The 26735-nt window shown below is 42.1% G+C and overlaps 2 protein-coding genes across 4 annotated transcripts; one reads left to right on the top strand and one right to left on the bottom strand.

The window, feature by feature from the left end:
* Positions 1–1860: 1860 nt before the first annotated feature.
* On the top strand, positions 1861–18623 carry ptk2bb (protein tyrosine kinase 2 beta, b). Of its 3 annotated transcripts, XM_053445600.1 has the most exons (31): positions 5708–5901; positions 7483–7718; positions 8061–8239; positions 8364–8451; positions 9018–9097; positions 9339–9401; positions 9515–9569; positions 9677–9817; positions 9939–10013; positions 10423–10524; positions 10607–10724; positions 10856–10892; positions 11098–11129; positions 11260–11304; positions 11396–11493; positions 11894–11975; positions 12066–12166; positions 12410–12525; positions 12852–12952; positions 13210–13299; positions 14108–14312; positions 14852–14960; positions 15100–15159; positions 15250–15372; positions 15489–15641; positions 15882–15917; positions 16528–16552; positions 16676–16710; positions 16946–17080; positions 17201–17281; positions 17708–18623. In XM_053445600.1, the coding sequence occupies exons 2-31, from the start codon at positions 7521–7523 to the stop codon at positions 17921–17923; spliced, it is 2979 nt and encodes a 992-aa protein (XP_053301575.1). In that variant the 5' UTR covers positions 5708–5901; positions 7483–7520; the 3' UTR covers positions 17924–18623. The 3 variants fall into 3 exon arrangements, with proteins under 3 accessions (XP_053301574.1, XP_053301573.1, XP_053301575.1); XM_053445599.1 differs by lacking the exon at positions 5708–5901 and adding an exon at positions 1861–1999 and having other exon boundaries at positions 15489–15917; XM_053445598.1 differs by having other exon boundaries at positions 5705–5901; positions 15489–15917.
* Positions 18624–19979: 1356 nt separating this feature from the next.
* On the bottom strand, positions 19980–24788 carry chrna2b (cholinergic receptor, nicotinic, alpha 2b (neuronal)). The gene is made up of 6 exons (XM_053445883.1): positions 24746–24788; positions 23634–23785; positions 22704–22748; positions 22414–22523; positions 20438–21599; positions 19980–20105 (listed from the first exon to the last, which is right to left on the bottom strand). Exons 1-6 carry the CDS (start codon positions 24786–24788, stop codon positions 19980–19982), a joined length of 1638 nt encoding a protein of 545 aa, XP_053301858.1.
* Between the last annotated feature and the right edge of the window lie 1947 nt (positions 24789–26735).

The following is a 26735-nucleotide window of genomic DNA, read 5'->3' as shown; positions in this document are numbered from 1 at the left end:
AATCCACAACAGGTGCCCGTCAAGCTGGGATTTGTGCACATTCAGACGGTAGCAGGCACAGGCGTGCCAAGCTTTCAGTGTCGCAACGGTTTCACTCTTCACTGGTGATCATTAACACTGACTTTTTCAGACCCCAACATCACACCCCCCCATGCTCCCCTTCACTTGTGCCCACGCTGGGTGCCACCTCCTCCCTGTGCGGAGCTGTGTCAGTATCCAGCAGCAGAACCTCGGGCCTCACAGCTGGCTGTGTGACACATGCTCGTACAAAGTGCTGTCCTCTCTGGGGAGTCGGAGGTGTTGAGGGAAAAGTATCGGCGATGTGATGGCAGTGAGCAGCCAATGAGCCAAATATATGACTTTAGTTATTCTAGTCATCATGTCATTGTGGGCGTATAGTGTGATGATAGAATGAGAAACGTTCAAGCATTACAAGGATGTTCACTTCTGTTTCTCCTTGACATAAAAAAAAATCCTGACAGTTTATTGTTTACACTGATCCTGAAGTAAAACTAAATATTTGTTCATGTTCATCATAAATCTTAACCCACCAAGCATATAGGCCTAATAATTCAGACAGCACTTCTTCAGTGTGTTGCTGTTAAAAGGATACTACACTTGAACAACAAATGTGTAAGTATTTCAATACACTTTCAACAAAAATAAGTTACAAAATAACACATAGATGCTTAGTCAAAAATATCTATGTCTAACTGTAAACTTGGATTACATCTATTTGTTGGTTTATTTCTTAATAAATAAAATAAACTATTAAACTGTATTGAATCTGTTTTGGGACAATATACAAGAAAGTTTTACATGAGTAAATATGTCAATTTGTGGATGAAAAACAAACACGTCTGTTGTGGGGAAGGATCATCATTAAAACATTGACAACCTATTCATGACTTTTAAAGAGTAACAGATTAAAACATATATCTCAAACCAAACCTCAGTGCATTAACTGTTACTCTTAGTGTCTATCTGAGTCTGAGCAGCAACTGTATCTGTTTAAACTTAAAACATGATAGAAACTATATTGAGTTTCTGTTGTTACAGCTGTTTGTCAACTGGTAACAGATTCTAATGTTTGTTAGCGTCACCCAGGTTTACTCTGCTGTGGGTTGTTGTAGGAGGTTGTTGCTGGACTTTGTACCAGGGGCTAGTGTCCTGTCCCTAATCATCCAACGCACCCACCTAGTATCCCTTATTTTATATTGTGCTCTTTTTTCTTATTCTCTGTCATGTGTCTACAATAATAATAACATTAAACTTCTGTCTATTGAAGCACTTGCCATCTGCCATAGTGTTTTTTTTTTGTTGGTAATATATTTACCAACAAAATATTTTTCATCCATGTCTTCATATATATAAATAATAAACATGAATATACGTGGAATGTATAAGTTGAACACAGTTTGGCCCTTTGGCCTTTACAGCCAATGAACCCATTTAGGTTGTATTTTAGCTGGTAGCGTCCCCTGCTGTTCAAATGGTGATATTACACCCATACAACGGCCTCACTTTTGAGTGAGGACGACTGGTCAGAGGACAACTTTTCGCCATTTTCTGTTGTTGTGAAGTTAAAGATGACAGACGGAAATTTGAATTCCAACATTGAAAGTGATATTTCGAATATATTCTGTGTTTCTTTAATTCAAAGCAGTTGTTTCACCACGTATCAGAACAAGCAGGGTTTAGACATTTACCACAACGTCTCAAAAACATTCACGCGTCTTAGAGAGACCACAAACACAACATGCAAACCTCTTTATTATAAACACATGAAGTGGGCCCGTCCTCCGCCTCGTTCTGAGGCTATGGGGCTGGTGCAATAAGGAAGTGGGCTCACCTTACTGCAGCAGACTGCAGAGGTGAGGGAGTGGCCATCACCTGCCGCACTCTTTCCCGACCTGAGACACTGTGAGGCCCGCACTCCTCGTGTGGAATAGTACTTTCTGTCAGGCTGTACACCTTGGAGGAATCCAGCTACAATCAGGTAAGAGCCAACAATATGTTAAGTTGTATGTTTACTCCAGCATAGAGGGTTTTATTCTGGGGTGAGGTGAGGTTGAGATGATTTACTGAAGCTCACAAGTAGCTGCTGAAGGCCCAGATTTATAAAAAAATCCTGAAACAAACAGATAATCCTGCTTCCACGAGCTGAAACGTCCAGATTTGATCATACTTTTGCTTTGACGCATCATAAACAACAACTATTTCTTATTCTTTTTCTCGTGTGGTTGTTTGTGGGTCAGTGCAGGATGTGAAACTTGGCACTGCAGCTTGAATAGTTGTTAATTATTCTCCCCCAGCTGTAATGACTAGATTTGTAAGAGCGCGGTGTGAAGCCATTTCTCACAGAGAGAGAGATATAGAGAGGAACTCTGCTCACTATCACAGCATGTCTGTGCAGGTGAGGCAGCAGCCAGCCACATTCCAGTGCCTTGGGTCATGCCGTTGCTCTATGCAAGACCCTCAGCACAGCTCTGTGTGGAGAGGGAATGTGTCAATGTCTGCCTGTGTTGACAAGCACCCAGGCATAATCTATAGCATAAGTTTAGTCTTTTTTTAAAAAGGGGTGAAATTGTCTTTTCACCTTGTGTGATGATGCATCAATAATGTCATTAGTCAGAGACACCATGTGATGATACTGTCAGGAAGTGCGTGTCCCGACAAAGACACTGACTCTTACAATGCACCACTGAGCAGTTTGTTAAAATAGAGCAAAGACAGTTGAATATGTGTAAGATAAATCATAGTCCCTGAACAAGATCCTTGTATTAGTCTCTGGGAAATCAGGGAGAATGTTGAACAACAACCAATCTCACATTGTTGAAGAAAGTGATATAAACATCCCTGGACCCCGCCCCCTGATCTGAATCCCTGACCACATCCTTCCAGCAGGTTTGGTGATAATCCGTCCAGTAGTTTTTGTGTAATCCTGCTAACCATCCCACAAAGGAACGTAACTTCCTTGGTGAACAATCTGGATTGAAATCTGTTTTTATCGAGTGAGACATCCAACCATAGAAAACGTTCCTGTTTCTAAATGTTCTCAAGTATTGTTTTCATTTCTGCAAATTCTGCTCCACTCAGAACTTTGTAAATGGACCGAATCCCATAGGCAACATTGTTTTGGTTGCAAGATATTTTGCAATCAAGAACAATGGTGTAAAGCATGCGTTCTTTTTTTGTACATTGATCAAAATAAGTAAGAGAAAAGGCAAAGCAGAGAGTTCACACCTCCTCCCAGGCCCAACAGTCCCCTTGTGGAACCACAGATTCAGAATCTTTATTAGGGTCTGCACCAAATTGCACACACTCATAACTATCAGTCCCCTGAACATGTCAGATTATTTTACATCAAGATCCATGTATTACTCTTTATCCTTCCACTGAGTTTCTGTCCAGTACTTTTTGTGTAAACCTGCTTAAAAACACTGGGATGTGCAGTATTACTCCACAACACGGTGTATTGTGAAATGACTCCAGTGTTTCTGTGCAGCCTCCCCCCTCAGCTCTCTCAGGTGCAGCCTTGTTGTGGCCTCTCCACAGGCTCCTGTGGAATTTCATTCCCATTCGTCACAATCTCTACCCCCCAGTCAGTCTCCGTCGTTCCCCCCCGGACGCAGCACCTGCAGACACGGCGCCTCTGGAGGTTGGACGTGTAGAATAAAGGCGGGAGTAACTTAATTTTCACTTTAGGTAAATGTTTGAGTTCTGAATATTCCTTTTGTTGTGGCTGAGCGCTGAGGGAGTTTGCTCACTCTGCCTCGGTCACTGATTGTGATAAAAAAAAAAAAATCTCCCTCGGGAACAGTTGTTTCCATAACAAATCAAGTGCCAGCATGACAGTGTGCGAGAGGAGCAGCAACACAAAAACTCCATTAAAGACAGACAGAAGAAAGGACTTCACGTCTGTCAGGGATTTTAATTGGAGGCTTTTTTTTGTCCTCGTATTGTCTCGGCGTCTGAGATTTGTTTACTTTTTCTTTTTCTTCTTGTCAAGACCGTCCTGTCTCTGCAGAGAGCTGCACGGGCTTGTCCGACAAAATTACAGCATTTGCAACGACTTGATTTACTTGAACAAGCTCAGCAGCTTTTTTCAACCACATGAAATTATCACATTCAAAACACAAGCACCTGCTCCGGCTGTTGTTTGAATCGTGTCCTTTGACAATCGCGGCACTTTTCCTGACAAAGCTCTTTTGTTTATACTTAACGAAATTCACCAAACTCCTCAAACATTAAAAGTCTAAAGTAAACACAAGCAGCGAGGAGAGAACTTAAAGTATTCAAACTGAAATTGCAATTGATGCATTAGGATTTTTGTTGATAAAATTATCCCTTGTTGATCCTTATAGGGGAAATTTGGCTTTTTACATCAGCCTAAGTCCAGACTGAATACAGTGGGGAGAAAATAATTGAATAAACTTAATAAAAGAAATTAAACACAGACCACAAGAATTACATTAGTAGATATTAGATATGTGGTTAATGATAAGTGAAAATGCGACAAATATCACCAGTGATCCCTTGTAGGGCTGCAACAGTTTAGCCCTTTTCTGATTTTATTACTTTCACAACTCATTTTCTTAGCCTAAATGTAATCGCTTGGTTGACAAAATGTCCCAAAATAGTAAAAAGTGTCCGTCCCGTTTTCCAGAAGGTGACGTCTTCAATTGATCGTTTGTTCGACAAAAACCCAGTGAGATTTAGAGAAGAAGGAACAAGAAGCTGGAAACTCTCTTAACAGTTGCTAATATTCTAACATAACAGTTGCTAATACATATTTTCTCAATCGACCAACTGATGGACCCGATAACTTGGAAACCAATATTCGGACTATTGTCCTTATTTTGAAAAACATTCAGATTATGATGTTAACATGAGTTGCTCTGAGAATATTCCATTCATGTTGACACGATTCAGAGCAAAGTGTGATTGTAACTCAGTAAACTTGTTTACATGCAGCGTCAAACATTTGGTAACTGTTGTTACGTCGATGTTGCAAGATGTTGTGAAAATGCGATTTATACTTTGTACATGTCTACATAACGTGACTAAGGTTGGAATACTCCCTGTGTCTTTTACAGGTTAAGGTAATCTGTTTTATGTAATCTATTTTATGTAATCTGTTTTAGATGGCAGTCTGATTGTTTCCTTAATATTGGAATATTGGCGTCCATGTAAACGTGTAGTAGGAGCAGATAACGTGCAGCACTTGCCTCCATATTGAGATTTACTATCTATGTCCCATTGTTCTTTATTTTAGTGTTTAAGTGTCAAAAACTAAAACTAGACCAACAAAGTCTCACGTGCTTGTTGCCCTGAACCAGACGAGAGGTTGCAGACACAACTTCACAACACATCCTAATGTGTCATTCATCACTTTTGACTTTTTCTTTCATTCTCCTCCTCTTTTTCTGTCTTGCACCATTTCCCCTTAGAGATCAAAATATTTCGGCACAACCGTCTACCAAGCGCTGTGTTTATGTCACTGTGTTGTTTCTACCACTTTAGTCCAGGAATGTGTTTGTATGTGGGAGTCTGTAAATCCACGTTAATCTCAAACTTCCCCCTCTGCCTCCTCAAGCACCTCTGTCAGGCCTCCCACACCCAGATGATGGTGCAACAAGCCGACTGGGCTGCACGCTCATCTTCTCTCTCTTTTCCTTTCTCACCGTTCTCACACACATACACACACACACACACACAAGCACACACACACATACTCAGACGCGGCCCTGCTGGGGAATTCATGGCCTCAGGCTAACAAAACACAGCGGAAAGCCCTGAGAGAAACCAGCACAGCTCAGCTCCCGGACTAACAGCGAGGAGATTCGTTTAGGAGGACAAACATGTTGTGACAGTTTGACTGCCGGACGCTGCTGTGAGGTGGGTAACTGGGAGAAATTGCTTAATTTCCGGCTAGGTGTGCTGTCGGGGTAGTTTCCTCTCTCCTCTGTTTGCTGAGTCAACATCTCGCTGGGCTTTTGATTGACAGAACAGAAACTAACACGAGTGCGGCAGAGTGAGAATTACTGTATTTATTGGTTTGGAGGTTGAGAGCAGCATCTGTGACTTTTAGTTTGATGGGTTGGTTTGTGATGAGTCATCGAGTTCTGTCAGTGTGTTTACAGGTTTTCAGCTTTTTCGTCTTTCTTGAAAACAGCTTTTTCCAGGTGTGTTGTTGCGGCTGTGAAGTGTTGAGCTGCAGTTTGAGTATTTCCATTAGATTTATCTGATTTCGATAACCTGTTGACGGGATGTATTTCTTAAAGGAGCAATTTTCCATTCAACTGTTTGTACAGTGAAAATGTGACCTGTTCTTGCAGCTGGAACAGAGACTGGAAACAGGGGAAAAAAACTAACCAACAAACAGTATTTTGTTAAGTTAACCCCTGACAAGAACTAATGTGTAAAGAGTGGGTCACTGCACCAACAAAAACTAAGTCAAACGCCATAAAACTACAAATTTGCACTTATATTTCGTACATACTAATGAAATGAGATATGCAGTATTGAATTGTGATTGTTACAGGTCTCAATGGGTGGAAATCATAGATGAGATGACAGCTCCCCTAAATCAATAGATCGCCACCTACTGGCTGGCTGCTGTATACGTCATAAATCCTGCCTCCTCCATGTTAGTGGAACGGACAGGGACCAATCGAAAAGAGTTAACGTCAAATGTATTAAACCAAAGACTGTTCTGTCATCTTAGGTTGTTCTTATCACACTAATGTATGTTCAAGTGCTATATTTTTCTGGTTCATTATATTTTGTTTTTTAAATAAGCTTAGATTGACAGCACTTGGATGATTGAAATTGATAGATCTTCTCATCTAACTCTTGGCAAAAAAGCGAGTTTAGTATTTCACAAAATATAAAATTATTTCAAAAATAAGTACAGAATCCCCACATACATTCAAAGTTATTTTTAACTCCCTCTTATATGTATGATAAATCCACGCGATTTGCCCAAAGGCTCAGAGCTAAGACGCTGCTACATGTGTTTGTTAGTCATCACTCTGTCATTCATTGTTTTTCTGTTTCTGGTGTCATCTCGGATTACTACATTTAGCTGTCCTTGGTTTCCTGTAGTTTCCCACAGACCATCACTCCCACGTTGTGTTTTCAGCATGAATTCAACAATGATGATGTTCCACTTCCCTGTTGATTCAGATGATACAAGTCTCTACACTGTCACAGTTTTGTTCTAGGAATCACACAAGCCCTCACTTGAAATCACGGTTGGGAAAGAATGTAATCGGCCGATCTTGGATTCAAATGATGTGAGTCACGGACGCCACATGGCACAAGATCAAAGCACGAATGTGAAGCGGAGCTGGGGTGTAGTACTGCGCTGCAGCAGGTCCCAGAACAGTGTGTGCTCTGGTGTCGTGGGATCGCAGGCCTTCATTTGATATTCACCTCACGTCTAAATTCAAATTGTTTTCCTTTGTCTGTAACAAGGATGTTGTGGGCATGATGGTGACAACACAACCGTGACAATGTACGAGGTGATGTCCGGTGACACCCTGGCCTGGAAGGTGCTCAGTCCCAGGCAAAGCACCGTCGAGCCCAACCCCGAGTCGCTCATCACGGGGGACGGCGGACCCATCAAGATCCTCAAAGTTTGCTTCTGCACCAACAACAACCTGGGCAAGAACTTCAAGCTGGTGAAATGTGACAGCTCCTGGCAAGTCAGGGTGAGAGAGATGTGCAACATGTGGGGAAGGGAGTCAAACGTGTCAGAAGACTGTGATGAAGAGGGAAACTTTAGGTTGTCTTAGATCATTTTGATAACAAATCAAAGACGACCTGACAGTTTCGAGGCATGTGGTGTTTATTTAGACCTCAGCTGGAGATGATGTTTTTTGGCTTTAATAAAATGTACAAAAGTTGATAAATCCCTTTTTTAGAACATACAAATAATCTCATACAGAGTAATAAATAGCCCTCACACTCCTACTCATTAAATCAAAGCAAGCGTCCATCATAAAGTATTATATTTGGCAAGGGTGAATAACCATCCATGGTTTGTCATTCAGGCGATCATTCGCTCGATTCTGGTGAGCGGGCGTCTGGGTCCCAACATCACTCACACAGCTTGTTACGGCCTCCTGCTCAAACACTTGAAGTCCGATGAACTTCACTGGCTGCATCCCGACCTGACTGTTGGGGAAGTCGAGCAGCGCTACGAGAGCAATCATGCGGAGGCAGAGTGGAGGTACGCGTGTGTATTCATCCACAATTTATTTTGTCATTATCCAAAGCTTGGATGTGTGTGTTACCAGAGACATTTGCAGAGTGTGTGGCATTAAAAGCGCAGCGTGCTTTCTTCTTGAATACAGGTATGACCTTCGAATCAGATACGTTCCTGTTAATTTCCTGGAAAAATTCAAAGATGAGAGATCTACTTTGATGTTTTTTTACCAACAGGTAACAAACTCCACTGTATGTCCTCTGTTAATGTTTTGGTTGGTTTAGATCAATGGAAATGTGTTCAATAGTCAAAGTGAACGAAAAAAAGCAGAGGTTCAGCCGAGACAAGACATTTTCCTTGTCTGGTTTTGTGTTGATAAAGTGTGAGTTTGTGTAGGTGGCGCTCCTTTGATTTCAAATGAATCCAACAACTGTATAGTAATGTAAAACCCTCAGGGCCTTTCTTACTCATGATAGTGAGTCTGTGCAGTAACTACCAATCGGCAGTCAGTCTCAGCTGTCAATCATTTATCTCTTATTTGACGTGTATTTTACATTTTTAGTTTGTTCCATGTCCCATCCACTAACATGGAGCAGGATGGATTTATACGAAGTTTCAAGTTTATACAAACTGTGTGTGACGATATTGTCACTATAAAAAGTTTATTGGATTGGCAGTGGTAAGATAACAAATTATCTATTAGTTTTAATATTGCATCCATTTATTATGATTTATTGGATATTTTACCTACATTACTGGACTATATATATTTTTCTGAATTCTCTGTTTAACTCTCTATCAGGTGCGTAGTGACTATATGCAGAATCATGCCAGTAAGGTCAGTGATGGGATGGCTCTGCAACTCGGCTGTTTGGAGATCAGGTGAGTCCCTGCATTCCTCTCTGCATTCCTTTGCTCTTACAGGTTAGACTTTGCACTTCCTTTTGTTTGAGCCTGAGGGGGAGGTGGTAGAGTTGGCTGGATTCATAGTATATTGAATGTCTTTGGAAGGATGTAGACGAGATGATATTCAGATTCTTCATCTGTAGTAGAAGATTTTTAATTCATTTAATGTTGAGGATGCACAAACAATCTCACATGCTTTGTTTGACTCTTTTTACAGGAGGTTCTATAAAGACATGAATGCAAAAGGTCTTGAAAAGAAGTCGAACTTTGAGCTGCTAGAGTAAGTTTTTTTGTTCTTGTAACTTTAATTTGAATGGTTTTGAAACTCTGAGCGTTAGAGACATTATGGCAATATTTATCTTTTATTTTTTGTGTTTGTTTTTGCAAATGAAGAAAAGAAGTGGGCCTGGACCTGTTCTTTCCTCAACAGCTGATTAACAGCATGAAGGTGAACTTTCCCAACCTTGAATAAAGTATAACCAAGCCAGACACCGACTAACTCTGTTTCGTCATCTACAAATTATAACAAATCCAAATATCTGTGTTGCGATCCAGTCAAAGCCGCTACGGAAGCTCATCCAGCAAACGTTCCAGCAGTTCGCGACCCTCAAGGAGGACGACTGCGTGGTCAAGTTTTTCGAGACCCTCAAAGAATTCGTCAGCTACGACGAAGAGGTCTTCCCATGTGAACTAGTGGTGAGCGACAGCATGATTTCAGGGTGTTGTGTCCTTTCTGGTCCCGCCTCACATCCAAGTCCACCTGGACACGGACATACCACTGTGTGCTCGGCCCTAAATCGATCTCATTTATCAACAGCAAGGTTGGAGTCTGTCGGTGGAGCTGGTTGTCGGTGGGAGAGGAATTCGCCAGCGAACACAGAAGGACTCAGCGGTAAGCACGGTGAAGATTTAGGTATTTCCTGTGAGAGCGCTTTGACCTTTAATAATACCTGATCTATTTAGCGGATCTATTAAAAACTAAGCTAGTGCCAGCAACCAGTTAGCTTAGCATAGCTTTAAACAGGGTGGGGAGGAAAGCTAGCCTGGCTTTTCCCGGGACAAGATGGCGGCCTTCGTATCCGGGATATTTTGGCTTCATTTCTGGATAGTGGGAGAAAGTGGAGATGCACCGTCCATTTTTATATAAAGCTAATGATCTAAAAATATTTAGAAAAAAAACTAGTTCAATTCTCTAGTTAAAATCCAACAGTAGAATCATTGTGTATCTCAAACAACTATAATTCAATTTAGCTTCATTTACCAGATTGAACATATTCCATTTCTTGTCTCTTGTGAGGTAGGCCGTGTTTCTTGCCGACTTCAAACAGATCAAGTCGGTGCAATGTTTACCTCAGGGCGACGGCAAAGCTCTCCTGAACTTCAACATAGAGGGGGCCAGACAGGTGAGGACCACAGCCACAGAATCATATGTCATTACTCAATATTCCTGTGTTCTCCATGCCCTTTGTTTCCTCTTCCTGATAGCGTCTATCGATCAACGTGGCCACGGTCCCTATGGCAGAGAACATGATTGACCTTATTGATGGGTACTGCCGATTGGAGAATGACACAGATGAAACTGTTATCTCCCGACCAGGAAAAGGTGAGCACAACTCAGCTATGTCCTGTACGGTGTCTTAAGACAACTGTGACTATAACATTGTCGGTACTTTGACTATAGACATGTATAATTTAAAGCTAACTGTAAAATGTCATCACTAATTTCTATCCTAGAGGCTAATGCAGATCCCCTGCCTGAGATTCCTACAGGGTGAGTGGATTGTTGCTGTTTTACAACTTCAAATGATTGGTGCCCTCTCTCAGTCCAAGCTGTGCTCATTCCCATTGGTTGTAAAATTAACTGAAAAGTTACTTATTGATGTGAGGGCCTGTTTTATTGAATCATACTGCGTGGAGCCATAACTTGAAAACGTATGACCAGGGCTTTCTCTCTTTCTGTCTTTTCCGGGGAGCAGCAGAGACAACAGCACGGCGAGATACAGTATGGGTGAGCTGACTCTTTCTCTATTGTACTACACATCACACACTATTACGAAAAAACGGTGTATAGAGCGAGGCACAGAAGAATTTACAATCAACACAAAATTAAAAGAAAGATATTTTGTTTGTATTTGCAGGGTCGGATATCTACTGTGAGATCCTCGATGAAAGGCCGAAATCAGGTTTGGTTCAATTTTGTTTTCATATCTATATACGAATAATACAAATACGACTAAAGTCATGTTTGAGCTTTGGTTAAATCCCGTCCTCTAGTGGTGAAGTATGGGATTGACCGAAATGACATCGTTCTCGGCCGAATTCTCGGTGAGGGTTTTTTCGGGGAAGTCTACGATGGAGTTTACAAGAAGAACGTAAGTGTATCTTATCCTGAGCTGATTTCAGATGAATGAAAGTTCACATTTGGAGATCGGAGCAGGAGATAGTCCGGGTCAGATGCATTTACAGCATCAGGAACCATTGTTAACATTTTCGTCTGTGTCTTCTAAACTGCCCACTCTCTTGTGACCCACTCTGACATCCTGAAAAGTTCAGTAAAATGTCCGGAGCAACTGGCTCTATCGTTTGCATTCTTACACACGGCCCCTCTGGAAAACGTCTAGACTTCAGTGCATGTCTGGAAGCAGCTCAGTAGAGACTGTATTCACTTCCCAAACTGACTTTAACAGGCTCAGTTGTTTACTCTGTGCTGTTTGCCTCTCAATGATTTCCATTAGTTGAAGGACTGTGTCTTTTTGTCTGTTGGTCTAACAGAATGTAGAGAGGATCAATGTTGCGGTGAAAACCTGCAAAGACTGTTCACCTGACGTGATGGAGAAGTTCATGAGCGAAGCAGGTAATGAAGCAGAATACACCCGAATGACAGTTGTCATGTTATTAAAGGAGCTTCTACGATAACACATGCTCCCTCTTATGTAATTGTCAGTAATAATGAAGAGCCTGGAACATCCTCACATCGTCAAACTGATCGGGATCATCGAGGAGGATCCCGTGTGGATCGTCATGGAGCTGTATCAGTACGGAGAGGTTAGTGTCGGCCGTGATGTTTATTTGAATTCAGTCTTAAAGGAATTGATTTGTTGAGGACGCATGAACAAGACTCTGAAATCTCCTGCCATGTGAACAGGAAACATGAGTCGTGTGTGATATTAGTGCAGTTACATCTATTTGCATGAGAGACAGATTCAGTGAGAGCGAGCTGCTGAACGTCTGAGCTGATGAAGACTAAATTAAAGTCCCGCCCTAACTCAAACGTTGACTCTGTTGCAGCTGGGAAACTACCTGACCCAGAACGAGACCACGCTGACCAACATGACGCTGGTGCTGTTCAGTCTGCAGATCTGCAAAGCCCTGGTCTACCTCTCCGGGGTCAACGTGGTTCACAGGTGAGAGAATATGTTCTATCTCTATTCAGGGGCACTGTCATTACCCTATATTTACAGTAGATAAATTACATATCTTACAGTTTTACAGTTATAGATTTTTCACTAATTATATAAATGAAAGTCTTGTGTTGCTGCTATAAAAATGGGATTTAGGAGAAACTCTGTCTTATATTATTCACACTGAGTTAAAATCTGTTCTTTAAATCATTTTAACCCTGAAATCTGGTCACATGGTCTAAGTCTTGTATTTACCATGAGATTCTGGACAAAATTAGTTGATAAAGACAAAGAGCGAATTAGTAGAATTTGACCTTTCTGGTTCACAGAGACATTGCAGTCAGGAACGTGTTGGTGGCCAGTCAAGCCTGTGTGAAGCTCGGAGACTTTGGTCTGTCGAGGTACATCGAGGAGGAAGAATATTACAAAGGTAACTGAGGCAGTAATTCTTATAGTCAGTAAGTATTTCAGAGAGAAATATGTTATACCAAATGTTATACTACATTATACTACTATTCCCAACTGTGTGCACATGGGAATTTGCCTCCTGCACAAATAGTAGGGCAGTCTGACATAACGGGTTTAAACGAAATTGTAAAAAAAACAAGTAGCTTAGTCGTCTCATGTGGATAATTTTTCCTTATGTGTATATTTTCGGTCAAATCAAAACTCCCATTTCATTTGCAGCGTCTGTCACTCGGTTGCCCATCAAGTGGATGGCTCCAGAGTCCATCAACTTCAGACGCTTCACAACAGCCAGTGATGTCTGGATGTTTGGTGAGCTCCCCCCCCCCCCCCCCCCCCCCCCCACACACACACACAAAGACACACACACACACACTCACAGGGCAAAAGACAGGTGGCTCCAAAACCAAGCCCTTTATGATTTTATGACATAGCAACAATAATTTGAACTGATATCACAACTGAAAATAGATCCTGGGCAAACAACCCGAACAGCCTCACTGGTCTGGACTTAAATTAAAAAATTCATTAGTTCCCTTTGGTGAGGGTGGGAACCCATGTGGTTTTAGAACACTACTATTTGAATGATGAGTTTAATATCTAGAAAGAATGCCAGAAAATTTGTCAGCCACTAAGTTGATTAATTCATCATTTTGTTTTTTATAATTCAAGCAAAAATAAAAAGAATTTTCAACGTATCACTTCTGTAGCCAAGTGAATATCTGTGTGTTCAGAACTGGAATACAATTATTATTATTATTATGAATTATAATTTGAAGTCATCACACTCGGCTTTAGTAATTTACAGACTAAACAAATAATAGAGAGAATAATTACCAGATTGATCAATAATGAAAATAATTATTTGCCACCCCTGTTTGTTTACAACTCCATCACCAATAGCACCGACACAAATACACTGAGGCTGAAATGTCTCATTATGTATTTATGGATAAAAGACTTCATCACCAAACAGAACTTCACACTGCTGGTTTGTCCAACTGGCTGATTTACATCTCAATTGGTTCAAACTTGCCTCTGTAGTCTTGTCACAGAGTTTGATGAGTGAATTTATCTCCAAGCATCTGTTGGTTAATGTGTGTTTTGTGTTCCGCTGCAGCCGTGTGTGTGTGGGAGGTAATGAGTCGCGGGCAGCAGCCGTTTTTCTGGCTGGAGAACAGAGACGTGATCAACCAATTGGAGCAGGGCATCAGGCTGCCCAAACCGGAGAACTGCCCCCCCGCCCTCTACTCCCTCATGACCCGCTGCTGGTCCTACGACCCCAGAGAGAGACCCACCTTCACCGAGCTGGTCGTCAAGATCAGGTTCGTCTGTGGTCCATCTGACCAAGTGACTGAGTGCATGGAAATGAGGCCCAAATGGTGAAGGTTGTGGGTTTCAATGACATCGGGTCACAGTGGGATTTTACGAATCTCTCTTACAATTTTCTCCTCGTTGACGTGTGAAGGAATAACCAAAAGCACACACAACACCAAAATTACAGTGGCCCTGAGAGCCCAACACACTTTAACTTTTGGAAAACAGCCAAATAGACAAACATGTTGTCAAATGAAAGATGATGTTTTCTTAATTATCTTGTGTCTTGTCCCGTTGATAGTGTTTTATTAAGTTGCAGTGCAATGAGCTGGCAGGGTCACCATATAAAAGCTTCATTAAGATACAAATGTAATGTTGATGTACTTTTAATACAAAGACTTTCTCAGTTTGTCAAAAAGTAAAACAAGTTAAGTCCATTGACCACTGGTTTTTAAACTATTATACTTAATATGTCAGGTTGTGACCTGATAAAAAGGCCCATCAGGTGTGTTTCTGTTGCTCTGAACTGTCTTCTCTGATCCGTCAGCGATGTCCACAAGATGGAGAAGGAGCAGGAAGTGGAGAGAGAGAGGGATCGAGCGCGCTCCACTAAATGTTTTGACCCCAAGTTCACGATAAATGAGCCTCCACCCAAGGTACAGATCTGTGCCCAAACCAGCCGCTGTTTTAATAATGTCTTTATTTATACAGTGCTTTTCTTAACATTACAAAGAGCTCAACAAGAAAACATATAACTCACAATTTCAATTTTATGCGTTTTTATATTTGCTTTAGCCTACAAGAATGAAACCAACGCGGTTCGGGAACACGCTCAATATCGGGCTGCACATTCAGGTACGTCAGCAAACGCAAGAACCTTCCGAAGATGATAGTTTCCTCCAAGATGACTTTATTCAAGAAGATGATGTGTATTTATCCGTGCAGCTGAATGAGGCTTTGTGTGCCAGCTCACCTGATCTGGCGAGTCCGTGTGAATACCAGTCCCCCATCGACTCCACCAACATGCTGACCCTGCCGGCCCGGTCCCCTCGCCGCCGCAGCATGGGGGTAAGAAACACGCCACGCTCTCAAGGCTGAAGCTTCTGTTTGTAACACTAAAGCACCATCTTCAATTAGTAGAAGCTCTTTACCCCTGTGACATTTCCTCGATCCTCTCACCACAGGAGAACGAGTTTCCCCGGGTGGAACCAAACAGCCGGGAGGACGCCCAGCGCCTGTGGCAGAGGGAGAAGAGGCACATGCACGACACCCTCCGGCAGCAGAAAGCACAGATGATGGAGGATGAAATGTGGCTGCAGCAGGAAGAGAAACTCCTGGTGGGAAACAGAGCATCCTTAACTTTTGTCAAGCCCCTCTCTGTGTCTCTGTACCCCCCTGCTCCTGAAATCAACGTGGCCCTGGAGGCTGCTCTGAACGCGGTGTCGTTGAACGATACCAACCTGCTTGTTCCCTCCCGACACCCCGCTAGTTTTGAATTTAATGTCACTCTGATAACAGCTCCACAGAGAAGGTCCACGTCCATATTCTGTAAAGTGAACCTGCCTGTTCTTTTGCAGGACCCCATGGGACCAGATGACCCCTACGAGCCAGAGGTAGGTGTCTGTGTGACACGTACTGTGATTTCAATGATATTAAAGGAAAAATCTTTTTATATATGAAATAATAATACTGATATTTAAGTTAGATTTTTAACACCTTGCTACTACTTGTTTTTTTGGAATGTCTTTGGTGGCATATTCCTCTTATTTATTCCCAGTGACCAGGTGCACACATTTTAACTGCAACAATGAATTTAGGAAACACTTAGTTGAATATAACTTCTGCAAGAAACAACAGTAAAGTAAAGCTGATAATTTAAAGTGGAAACAAAGCAGTGAAAGTGCAGTGCTGCTGGTTAGTATGGAGGACTGAGACTGCCAACACTTTTCTATTTTGAAGTTGGTCTGTCAAACCCTTGGCATTCTGGGAAATGTAGGAAACTGCATGGATACATCAACACACAGTAAATGATGAAGACTGTTCCTTTAAGATTTTTATTCTAATATACTTTTCTCAGGTGGAATCTAAATTAAATCTAGAAATAAAGCTAATAGCAAATTAGTTTTTCCGTTATTTACTGGGATTATATTTTTGCACCATTGTCTATACATAATGTGACCATTCCTGGTCCTGATGGGATTTTTCTTTGTCTTTTCTCTTTAGTATCGTGAAGATGACACATCAAATGGCAAGTGTTTAAAGAAATTAACAAATTAAATGAATTCTGAAGACTAATTATCTCTGTCTTAATCCTCCTGTCTCTCTTTTCTTTCTCTCTCTCTCTTATAACGTTCATCTTTCTGCCTCACAGCTCCGCCAGACAAGCCCCCACGGCTCACAGCGCAGGTAATTATATCAAACTTCATCATTATAATATCTTTAAATCTCATTGAAAAGACCATTTAATTTGATTAGGTTTCATTTAAAGATAAAAAAGAATTTATAATGAACTTTTTTGAGATGTTTAAAAAAAGTCGAATTACCCTTGAGGTGACAGTGCATTGATGTCACCTCGTCATTATATAACCTTATAATAATTGGATGAGTATTTCAATTATTAACTCATTATACCCTTTTCTAGCCTACGCCCACAGCTGAACTGGACCGCTCCGATGACAAAGTGTATAAATCTGTCATGAACGTGGTCCAAGTTGTCGTTCAGCTAAAGAACGACATCACTGAGCTGCAGTCAGATGATTACATCACCATGGTCAAGGTACAATTCAGTTTTTGCTTTATTCCTTTAAAGTTTCTCGATGTTTAATAAGCGATCTGAAATCGACCCCATCCCGACTCAAACATTTGATTAAAACTCTTCATGGATTTCTCCCCTCAGTCTGCAGGGATGGCTTTACGAGACCTGATTCGCAGTGTGGATGACATACTGCCCACCCTACACGAGTCTATCAGGACCGAGGTAAACAACATCATCTACTGCTTGTTTGCTCTGTTTACTCATCGCTCTGCTTTTCTGTTTTTGTGGATTGTGTTTCTTTCCTCCGTGTCGTTCCCTCTGATTGTATCTGAAACAACAAGTGGCAGGAAATCAAGTCAACTATAGAAATGTAAAGGGAAAAAAAATTGTCTTTTAAAGGTTCAAGTGTGTGGAATTTAGTGACATCTAGTGGTAAAGTGGCATGTTGCACCCCTCACCTCAGCCTCCACTATAGGAGCAGTTTCAACAAAACCTTGACATTTATTAACTTCACAAAGATGGTGATTATTTCCAATTATTCTTAGTCTTCAGTGTTGTAAAATCGTATGTTTGTTATTGTGTGTGTCCACTGTAAAACACTGGTGGGAAAAGTGTTGTAAATCCACGGTGTTCTTTCTGTTGCCGCAGATCGAGGGCACCCAGAAGCTGCTGAACAGCGACATGGCGGAGCTGATCAGCAAGATGCGTCTGGCCCAGCAGAACGCCATCACCTCTTTGAAGGACGAGTGTAAGAAACAGCTGCTGGCCGCGGCGCACACGCTGGCTATGGACAGCAAGAACTTGTTGGACGCCGTGGACCAGTCGAGGGTCAGGGCCAACGTAGCCAAGCCAGTGGTCCCCTAGTGGACTGTAAAACCCTCTGGTTAACTCTAAACCAAACTCTCTCTCTTATGAGTCAGACATTTGCACACAGCTGGACATTTCCTTTGTGATGAAATCTGCCTCTGGTCCACTCATTCATCATCCTGTAAATGTGTGTTGTTCAATTTGAATGTATAGTGGTAGAACTCGGGCTAACTTTGAGTGTGTATACTGGAACTGGGGATTTATAGGGTAGTCTACAGATATCAGGCTCTGTATTTAGGATACAGTCAGTTCTGACAAACTTCCTTTTATGTGAATTATTATCATTTTTGTCTAGTGAGTCATTGAGGCCTCGGAAACTGAAACATCCTTGTAAATATAAAACACGTCTTCTGAAAAATACTGTAGTTTTTACTGTGATGGGGGAAAAATGCATTTCAAGTAAATGTTTAAGTCTTTTAAAGCTGTCAATAGTGTGTGAAGAGTAAATATGATAAAAACTAAAAGATTTATCAGCTCGATATGTCCTTCAAGTGTCACAATGACTCATGATTTTGAAATTATGTAAATTAAATTATGATGAAGACTTGAATAATGAATTGTCAGATGTTTCCAACATTATGATGAACTTGAAAAATCAAGTCTTACCATTATGCCATAAAAATATTATCATAAAATATGAAATTCTAGCACATAATTCAAATGATATTAAATAAATATAAGGATTTATACTACTTCACTTCAACGCCTGTTCATTGTTTCAAGTATTGAAATCAGAAAGTTTTATATTCATTATCTTTCTGTGCTCATTTGGATCGACTGGGATGAAAATAATTATTGAGAACAGATCAAAACAAACATTGAATTTATTATAAGCACTGACTTAATCTTCGCTGTAATCTATTTTATAGGCGATAGACACAATAAAGGCATAACCTGTACAGTAATGTAATCCCATGCAGCAGCATAAAACCACTTGGCCTCTGAAATCACCACACAGTTGAATCAACTCATCAAAAGTAATCTGCATCACAAAAGTTAAATGGCTGTTAAATTGAATTGTCTTACATGATATCACACAGGTTTCAGATTGGATTGTTCTCCCTGCTGCACTTTGTGTGTATCTACATTTGTGTGTTTCAGGGTGCGGTTCCATAAATATATTAACTTGAAGACTTGGATAAAAATACTTATTTGATATAATTTTTTTTCATAAATTGAATAACTGGTTAAAATGAAATGTCAGGAAGAAAGTGTCATTTATGCTTCTGGCTGAAATACGAAGGTGTGCAAACATTGCTCGTTTACACTCAATAAATGCCATGACAGGCCTTTCGACAGTTTTCATCGTGGTATTTTATTATCATACTGTATGATCATTCAAAACATAAGTTTAATTATGAGAAGATAAAAAAACTAAATAAAAAACAAAGCCCAGTCAATATCTATTACACTTGGTCCAAATGTAATAACCAAAGGGAGTTTTATGTCGTCCCATTTTATGATGAATGATGTTCATGGATCATCAAAGTATTTCATCGTTCAAACATCTACTAAAGTACGTCTACCCAGCTGTAGTTTGTCAGCAGCTCATCAGGCATCAACAGGGCTGAAAACTTCTAAAAGTACTGCATGGAATACTGTCTGCATCAGCTGTATTTATTTTTACTACTGCTAGAGACCAGTACTGTGAAAAGTATTTGGAAATCCGCTTTCTTTTTTTTATACACATGTGTATGTAGAGGTTAACCCCAGCGACCTTGAGCGATCTGTGGTCTGAGAGAGAAGTAGTTGTACTCAAAGACTTCTTCACACACAACTCCAAACTAAACCCAGAGATCCCTGCGTGTACCAGGGGCTCTGAGCTAAGAAGAAACCAACATGTGAGTAAAACATATTTGGATTTAACGGGAGCCACTAAACAGAAAAAGCTTGACATCTTTCCCGATTTCGGTTTGGTGGTGTGAAGTCATGAGCTGATGAGGCCACACGCTGGGCTGCAAGGTGTAACACAATCTCCACACTTTGGCCTAAATGTCAAATGTCACTCAAGTGAAGGTGGTTGTGGATTTTATTTGTTTCTTTCTCTCAAGCGCTAGATCATGCCGGCGAGCCAGGGCGGCAGGAAGAGGCCGATGGTCCCAAGCAGGCAAACAATTATGAACATCCACAGGAAGATGCGGTCGATGACCATGGCGACGTACTTCCAGTCCTCCTTCACCTGAGTGGAGGGGAACAGAGAAAGCAAGGAATGAAATAAAACAGAAGTAAATTGGAAATCTCATTTGGAAGTTTGTTGGAGCCAAACTTTTGAATAGTTAAGTGCTTGGTTAGAAAGCCCTGTATTCATATGTATTTGTCTCTTAGTCTTTTTATAAGTATATAATACTATCTAAGATGACTATTGAGTTGTTTGTACTAAGTCCAGGTCCAGGAACAGATACTTGTTATGTTGGGCCAGTGAACTCCCTGTTCTCTATGTTCAAGGACATCTTCATGGATTGGGATTTATACTGTTTGTAATTGGGAAGGATGACAAATGTTAATACTCACACTGAAGTCAGCGTCCTCAGCTCTCAGGTGGTCTGCAATGTAGTGCACCCCCTCTAATGCCCGCACTACACTGGGTGAGAGCAGGAATGTGGAGTCCGATACAGTATTTTCTACTTTGGTCGGCCTCTGAGTGGGAGTGACCCTGGCCCCTGTCGACTGTCTCTTTGTCCCTCCGGACGCCTCCTGTCGGTTCTGGCTGTTCTGTGGGGTTTTCTTTTGCTGAGGAGGAGTCGACCCTGGAGGTCTGGGCGATGGGGGACGGAAGGAGAAATACGAAGTCAGGGTCCCCAGCTCTAAGTCCTCATAACAGCTTCGGTCCGGGTCGTTGGACGTGGTTCCGTCCCTCAACCAGTTAGCCGAAGTGCTGAGGCCGGATTTGAACCCGGATAGCCTGACCTGCCGCCTCATGGCAGCTGTCTCCTGCTGGAGCAGCAACAGCCTGCGTCGCCGCACGTCCGGCGCGGGCCGCCGCATGAACAGCCAGCGGGGGATCAGGTCCAGGAACACGGTGTGGACCCAGCGGGGCATCTTGTGAGTGCTGGGCGAGCGATGGTGCACGTTGAGCACGAAGACGGTGATGACGATGGACAAGGTGACGAAGATCATGGTGAAGAGGAGGTACTCGCCGATCAGGGGGATGACGAGGGACGTGGAGGGTATGATCTCCGTGATGAGGAGGAGGAAGACAGTGAGGGACAGCAGCACCGAGATGCACAGGGTGATCTTCTCACCGCAGTCGGACGGCAGATAGAAAACCAGGACCGTGAGACAGGAGATCAGCAAACAGGGGATGATGAGGTTGATGGTGTAAAACAAGGGGAGCCTCCGGATAATGAAGAAGTAGGTGATGTCCGGGTAGATCTCGTGGCAGCAGTCGTATTTCTTTGTATTGTACGTCCCCACGGCATTGATGATGGCCCACTCGCCGCTCTCCCAGTAGTTGTTGAGGTCCACCGTGTTCTCGATGCGCTCCAGGTCGATCTTGGCCTTGTCGTAGGTCCAGGAGCCAAACTTCATTTTGCAGTTCTGCTGGTCGAAGGGGAAGAAGGTGACGTCGATGCTGCAGGAGCTCTTGTAAATGGCCGGAGGGACCCAGCGAACTTTACCCGTGTGGAACAGGTGAGCTTTGGTCATGTGGGTCACGGCAAACTCACCATCGGCACTGGGAAGACAGAGGTGGACACGTGAGTGGTGGTGACAGAAAACAGGAGACCTCGGTTTTAAAAGTTTTAAAAGCTGCAGAGAGCGTCCAGTGAAAAGTGTTTATGAAGTCCCCAATAATAATAACCCTCTGCAGAAGTATGCCCCCTCCATTCATCCCTTTAATGGCCTCAGGTGAAGACTTAATAACTTCTGGCACCTTTTCTAATTTCACTCAAAGATTGTGATTGCACAGGCTCCACCGAGCAGAACCGCACCATCAACCCTCACTGGTGAATCTCCATGAGGGGAGAAGGGGGGCGGTTTGTGGTAAAAGTACTACATCTCACTGGTACAGCAGATTGCACACTAAAGCCATTCGTGCATATAGGTTAGTTATTAGTAGTTGTAGATACAGACACAGAAAAAACTGTATGTAATCTGTTAATAATAAAAACAAAAAAAAGCAGGTATAGAATGAAAGTAGCAGAATGTTTCGTTTTGAGACCACTAGATGGCGCCAACCTCCTACCAGATATAATAGACAGGAATAGTTGTCTTGTCCTAATTATAAAACTAATTTTATATCATTATTTTGTTAAGCAAAGCTGTAAAGATTAGTCAATGAATCAATTAGTTTTCCTTTAAGCAAAACGCTATCCCTTGGCCATGATTCTCAAACCTGATAGTTGGTTTTCCATGATATTAAATCGAAAGGATGTGATAGCCACTATTTCCTATGTTCTAACATTTTCTAGGACGAACGATTTTTCAGTCTTTTATTCTTGTTTTAAGATTTGGTTTTTTAACTTCTGTGTGACCTTTATCTGACTCACTTGTTATAGAGAACGATGTCTGGGACCCATATGAGCTCTGACGGCACTCGGATGGACGTCACGTTGTCGTAGTCAGACGGTCTCCAGCTGAGCTTGTAGTCGTTCCACTCCTGGAGGAAACCGACAGCACAAGTTATTTTGCTGTGATCCTTCATTTAAATGTCATTTGATTGATTCACGTCTTCAGAAATGTCACTTTCATATTGTATTTTTTATATAATCAAATCCCCTGCTGGAGAAAGAAAATCTTATTAATAAATAAACAGTGACACATTTTTTTATTATCTAACCTGTTTAAGCCACACGTTGGTTGTCATCATCTGGTTCTTCTCATCCTGACAGACACACACAGACACAGAGAGGGACGGAGTTTGTCAGTTAGAGACGCAGAACAGACAAGTGTGTGTGTGTGTGTGTGTGTGTGTGTGTGTGTGTGTGTGTGTGTGTGTGTGTGTGTGTGAGAGGTTTCTGGAGGATTGTCAAAGACGACCCAAATACAGCTCGCAGCAACTTCCCCGACTGTGAAGTGATCTGGAAGTTTGAGCTGTGACATGGCTGAGGTGCATCATCTAGTTTTCCAAAGTTTGTGTTTGATTTTGTAGGTTTAAAGAAAACACACACAAAAATCATTTTAATCACCTTCATTAAAAGTTGTGGAAATAGGTTATTGCTCTTCAAAGAAACAAAAGTCTGTCTTCTAGTGAGTTTGACCTTGAAACACGACACATGTTATTCCACTGTAAACTAAATTCCTACGTATAAAAATACACATTTACATAAAAGGTGTTTGCTACAGTGGCCCAGAGGGCTCAGACGCACAACACCTACACACAACACAACCAAATAAAGAGACACACTGCTGTTAACACTGGTGATAGTGAAACGATTCCAGTGTTCCAAAATTGTTTAACTCATTTTAAAACATCTGACTGGACTGACTTTATACATTTGTTTGTGTTGCATGTTTTTACAGCATGCTTCCCTATTTAAATGTATTTGTGTATTTGTAATGCATGTGCCGTTGAACTGACGTGTATGTATTCTTCATTTGATTGTGTATTGTTTATTTGCGTGTGTGTTCTTCAGTTGCACTGTGTTGAGCTCTCAGGGCCACCGTAGGTTACAGATTAAACAAACTCCAATAGAGGGAATAACCTTATTATGAGGGGATTTAATGTGACCTTCCTGAAATGAATGTGTGAGAGCTTGTGTTGACTCACCACGTCAATGAGCTGAGCGATGGACAGTCCGAACTTGACAATGACCACGTCGGAGATGTTGGGCACGGGCCTCGACCACTTGTTGTATCCGGCGAACAGCGTCTTGAAGAGATCATCCTCAGCGTGCGTGTGCGACTTGTCAAAACAGAGAACTGTGGACACAGAATTATGAAATACTTATTGGTCTCTCTTTTGAAAAGAGCCGGGTGATAAAACAATGTCAATGATTATCACAATATAGTTTTAATCAAAGGGCGAAAAAACTAAAGTCAATATATATACTTTAATATGATATTCGCCTCCTCTGGCCATTAGAAAGACTTTAGGATGACAACCCTCACTCAGGAGCAAATAAATAGCCTTTAAACTTAAAATAAATAATATTCATACCTACAAAAATACTTTTATAGTGATACTTATCGATAACTCGGTCACATATATTCAGCGTTCCACACAAATAGACTTCCAGATTTTATTTACTTGCACTCTTTATTTCACTATTTAAATCTGCAGTACATAAAAAAACAGCTGTCTTGAAAATACAACAAGAGGTAGTTAAACAGTAAATTGTAATATTATGGCACTGCTTAAACTGGCGTTCAACAGTTAATATTTGATGGTGTGATATACAGGGAACATAATTCAATGGTAGACGACAGGAGTAAGGGAGTTGCACAGTGTAAAGGCATCGTCTCCATGTTCTCTCACCTAATCTTCACTTAACCAACGGCAGTAAAACATTCTGCAACGTTGTGTGTCTGTGTGTGTGTGTGTGTGTATGTGTGTGTGAGTGTGTGTGTGCATCGTGAAAACCTTGTGTTTCTGCATCTTATTGACTTTTCCACATCGGAACAAATCTTTCTGATCTCTTGATCTGGGCCTTGCGGGGGGGTCGCCTGCAGGAAGGTCTCTCCTCTCCCTCAGCACCATTTCCACAGTTACCTCCCTCTTTATCCCTTAAGTGTTATTATGGCTTCATTCTGAGAGGTGCCTGTTCAGAGGGATTCTGTAAACGCAGACCAGACAGGTTTGTGAACCAGCTCTGACTCGAGTCCCTGTGTTATTTCCCCGTGAATCAAATCGGGCAGGAATCCCGACCCTGGGGGATTTACAGCTTCCACCTTCATCAGTGTCGTCAGAGTCAATTACACACATCGTTACTTGCTGCTGGTGTTAAGTGGAGGTGAGCTAATTTCCCAGTAGTTCGAGGGTGTTTACTGTGGAGCTGCCTGTCACTCTGTTACAAACCATGCATAAAACAATTAACGGACGATTTTCTCTCTTGAAGCAGGGAATGACGACATCTGTGTTTATTTACTACATCTCAACTGATCCTGGATGGTAAGAATACCGACTGAGATGTACAGCTCAAGTGACAAATGAAAAGAGAAAAGTGCTCAATGTTTGGGAGACTTTATATAAACCTTGTAATGGTGGCAATGTTTCCAAGGTGCTCTTAACATTTATTTAGTATTACTGCGCTGCCAGGACCTGTTATTGATGAGCTGATATATGCAGCGATAAACTAAACCCAGCAGATTTATCACTCAGACTTTGGCGTGTATGCTATTTGGATCTGGATTAGTCTCTTTCACTCGTTTAAACATTAAAAGAACAGTTCAAAATCAAAAAGTACTAGAGGACAACTAGAAGAGAAGATACTATCTCGTCATATCTAGACAATAAACATGAGAATACAGCATCAGCTTGTTAGTTTGGCTTAATGAAGGCAGGAGGGAAGCAGCCAGCCTGGCCTCCGTCTGAAGGTAAATTAATAATCTCTTATTAGAACCTCTTTAGTTCACTAGTAACCCAAGGATGGCGTTTTCTACATGTTGGGAAATCGTGTGTGGCGTTGGGCCAGGGCATTTGACCAATGGTCATGCAGAGACTCATGCAGTTAAGAGGGGGGGGCAGTGTATTTACACTTAACGCCTTACAAGCTGATTATTGGATGTTTAGATGAGAACAGGGAATCCTCCGGTCTCCACTTGGTTGGTTACTGCAGTGCACACAGCCTAGAGAAGTGTGTCGCTACAAAGTTAGTGTGGAAAAATGCCTTAGGTTGAAACTAAGGGGGTTTATCAACCTGGACAGGCCTTAATATATCAGCGAAGTGGAGCCTATGAATCCTACTTTTTTACAAATGGATACAAATTCGTTGCTTCATTTACAGAGAGAAAACTTCTCAAGCAATTTATAAAAACATGGAAGCATCACATCACAACCAAACCACATGAATCCCACAAATCTGTTGGGATTCTGATGTGCCATCCACAGCCCGCTCCCCCCCCCCCCCGGCAGCTCTGTTTGGCATCCCGGTGTGTATCACGCTGCCCAATGAAGTGTGCTGCCATCAAGGATCCCAAAAGGAGACCTTGAACCACCTGCATGTGGCAGCAGTCACGGCTGCTTGGCCAAGGCCACCTCATTACCTGTCCGTGGGTGAGTTGTAGTTCTGAAGCCAACAATGACAAGTCCTTACAACCCCTAACTGTGGGACAGACCAGTGGAGGGGAGCCAGGAGGGTCCGGCAGAGGATGCTGCACAGAGCTATCCCCAGAAGGATGCATGCAAATCTACTTAGATGATTTATTGCCCGAGCTAACCCTTTGGCTCCAGGGGCTTTAACAGAGGAAGACGGGTCCAGTATATGCCGGAGAAAAGCTCGAGAGCATCCGTCCATCTGGCAATTTTGTTCTGAAAAATGTGTGCAGGGTTTTGGGGCAAACACATTTTTAGGAGTATTAGATATTCTAAATGGTAAATAGTATGCAAGTTCACTGTTAATTTGCCCAGGGTACACTCGGGCTCTCCTCCTGCAATCATGAACTAATTTCCGTCTGGCAAACAAGCGTGCACCAGAGACTTCTTATCTGCCCTCTTGACAGTCAGCGTGCTCATCGGTCGCTGCACCTGGGAAAGGACCAGATGTGGGGGGGGGGATGTGTGTGTGTGTGTGGGAGGGAGGGGGGGGGGGGGGGGTGCTATAGATCAAAGCCTCCTGCCAGCTCCCGACTATCCAGCACACCGTGGGGCCGTGGATGTTGGAGTGTGGCCAAGCTCCCCTTTGGCGAGGGTGGATGAAACACTGACCGGTTT

Source organism: Pleuronectes platessa, chromosome 17 (assembly GCF_947347685.1).
Source record: "Pleuronectes platessa chromosome 17, fPlePla1.1, whole genome shotgun sequence".
Taxonomy (NCBI): domain Eukaryota; kingdom Metazoa; phylum Chordata; class Actinopteri; order Pleuronectiformes; family Pleuronectidae; genus Pleuronectes; species Pleuronectes platessa.
This window is presented reverse-complemented; position numbering and strand designations above follow the sequence as displayed.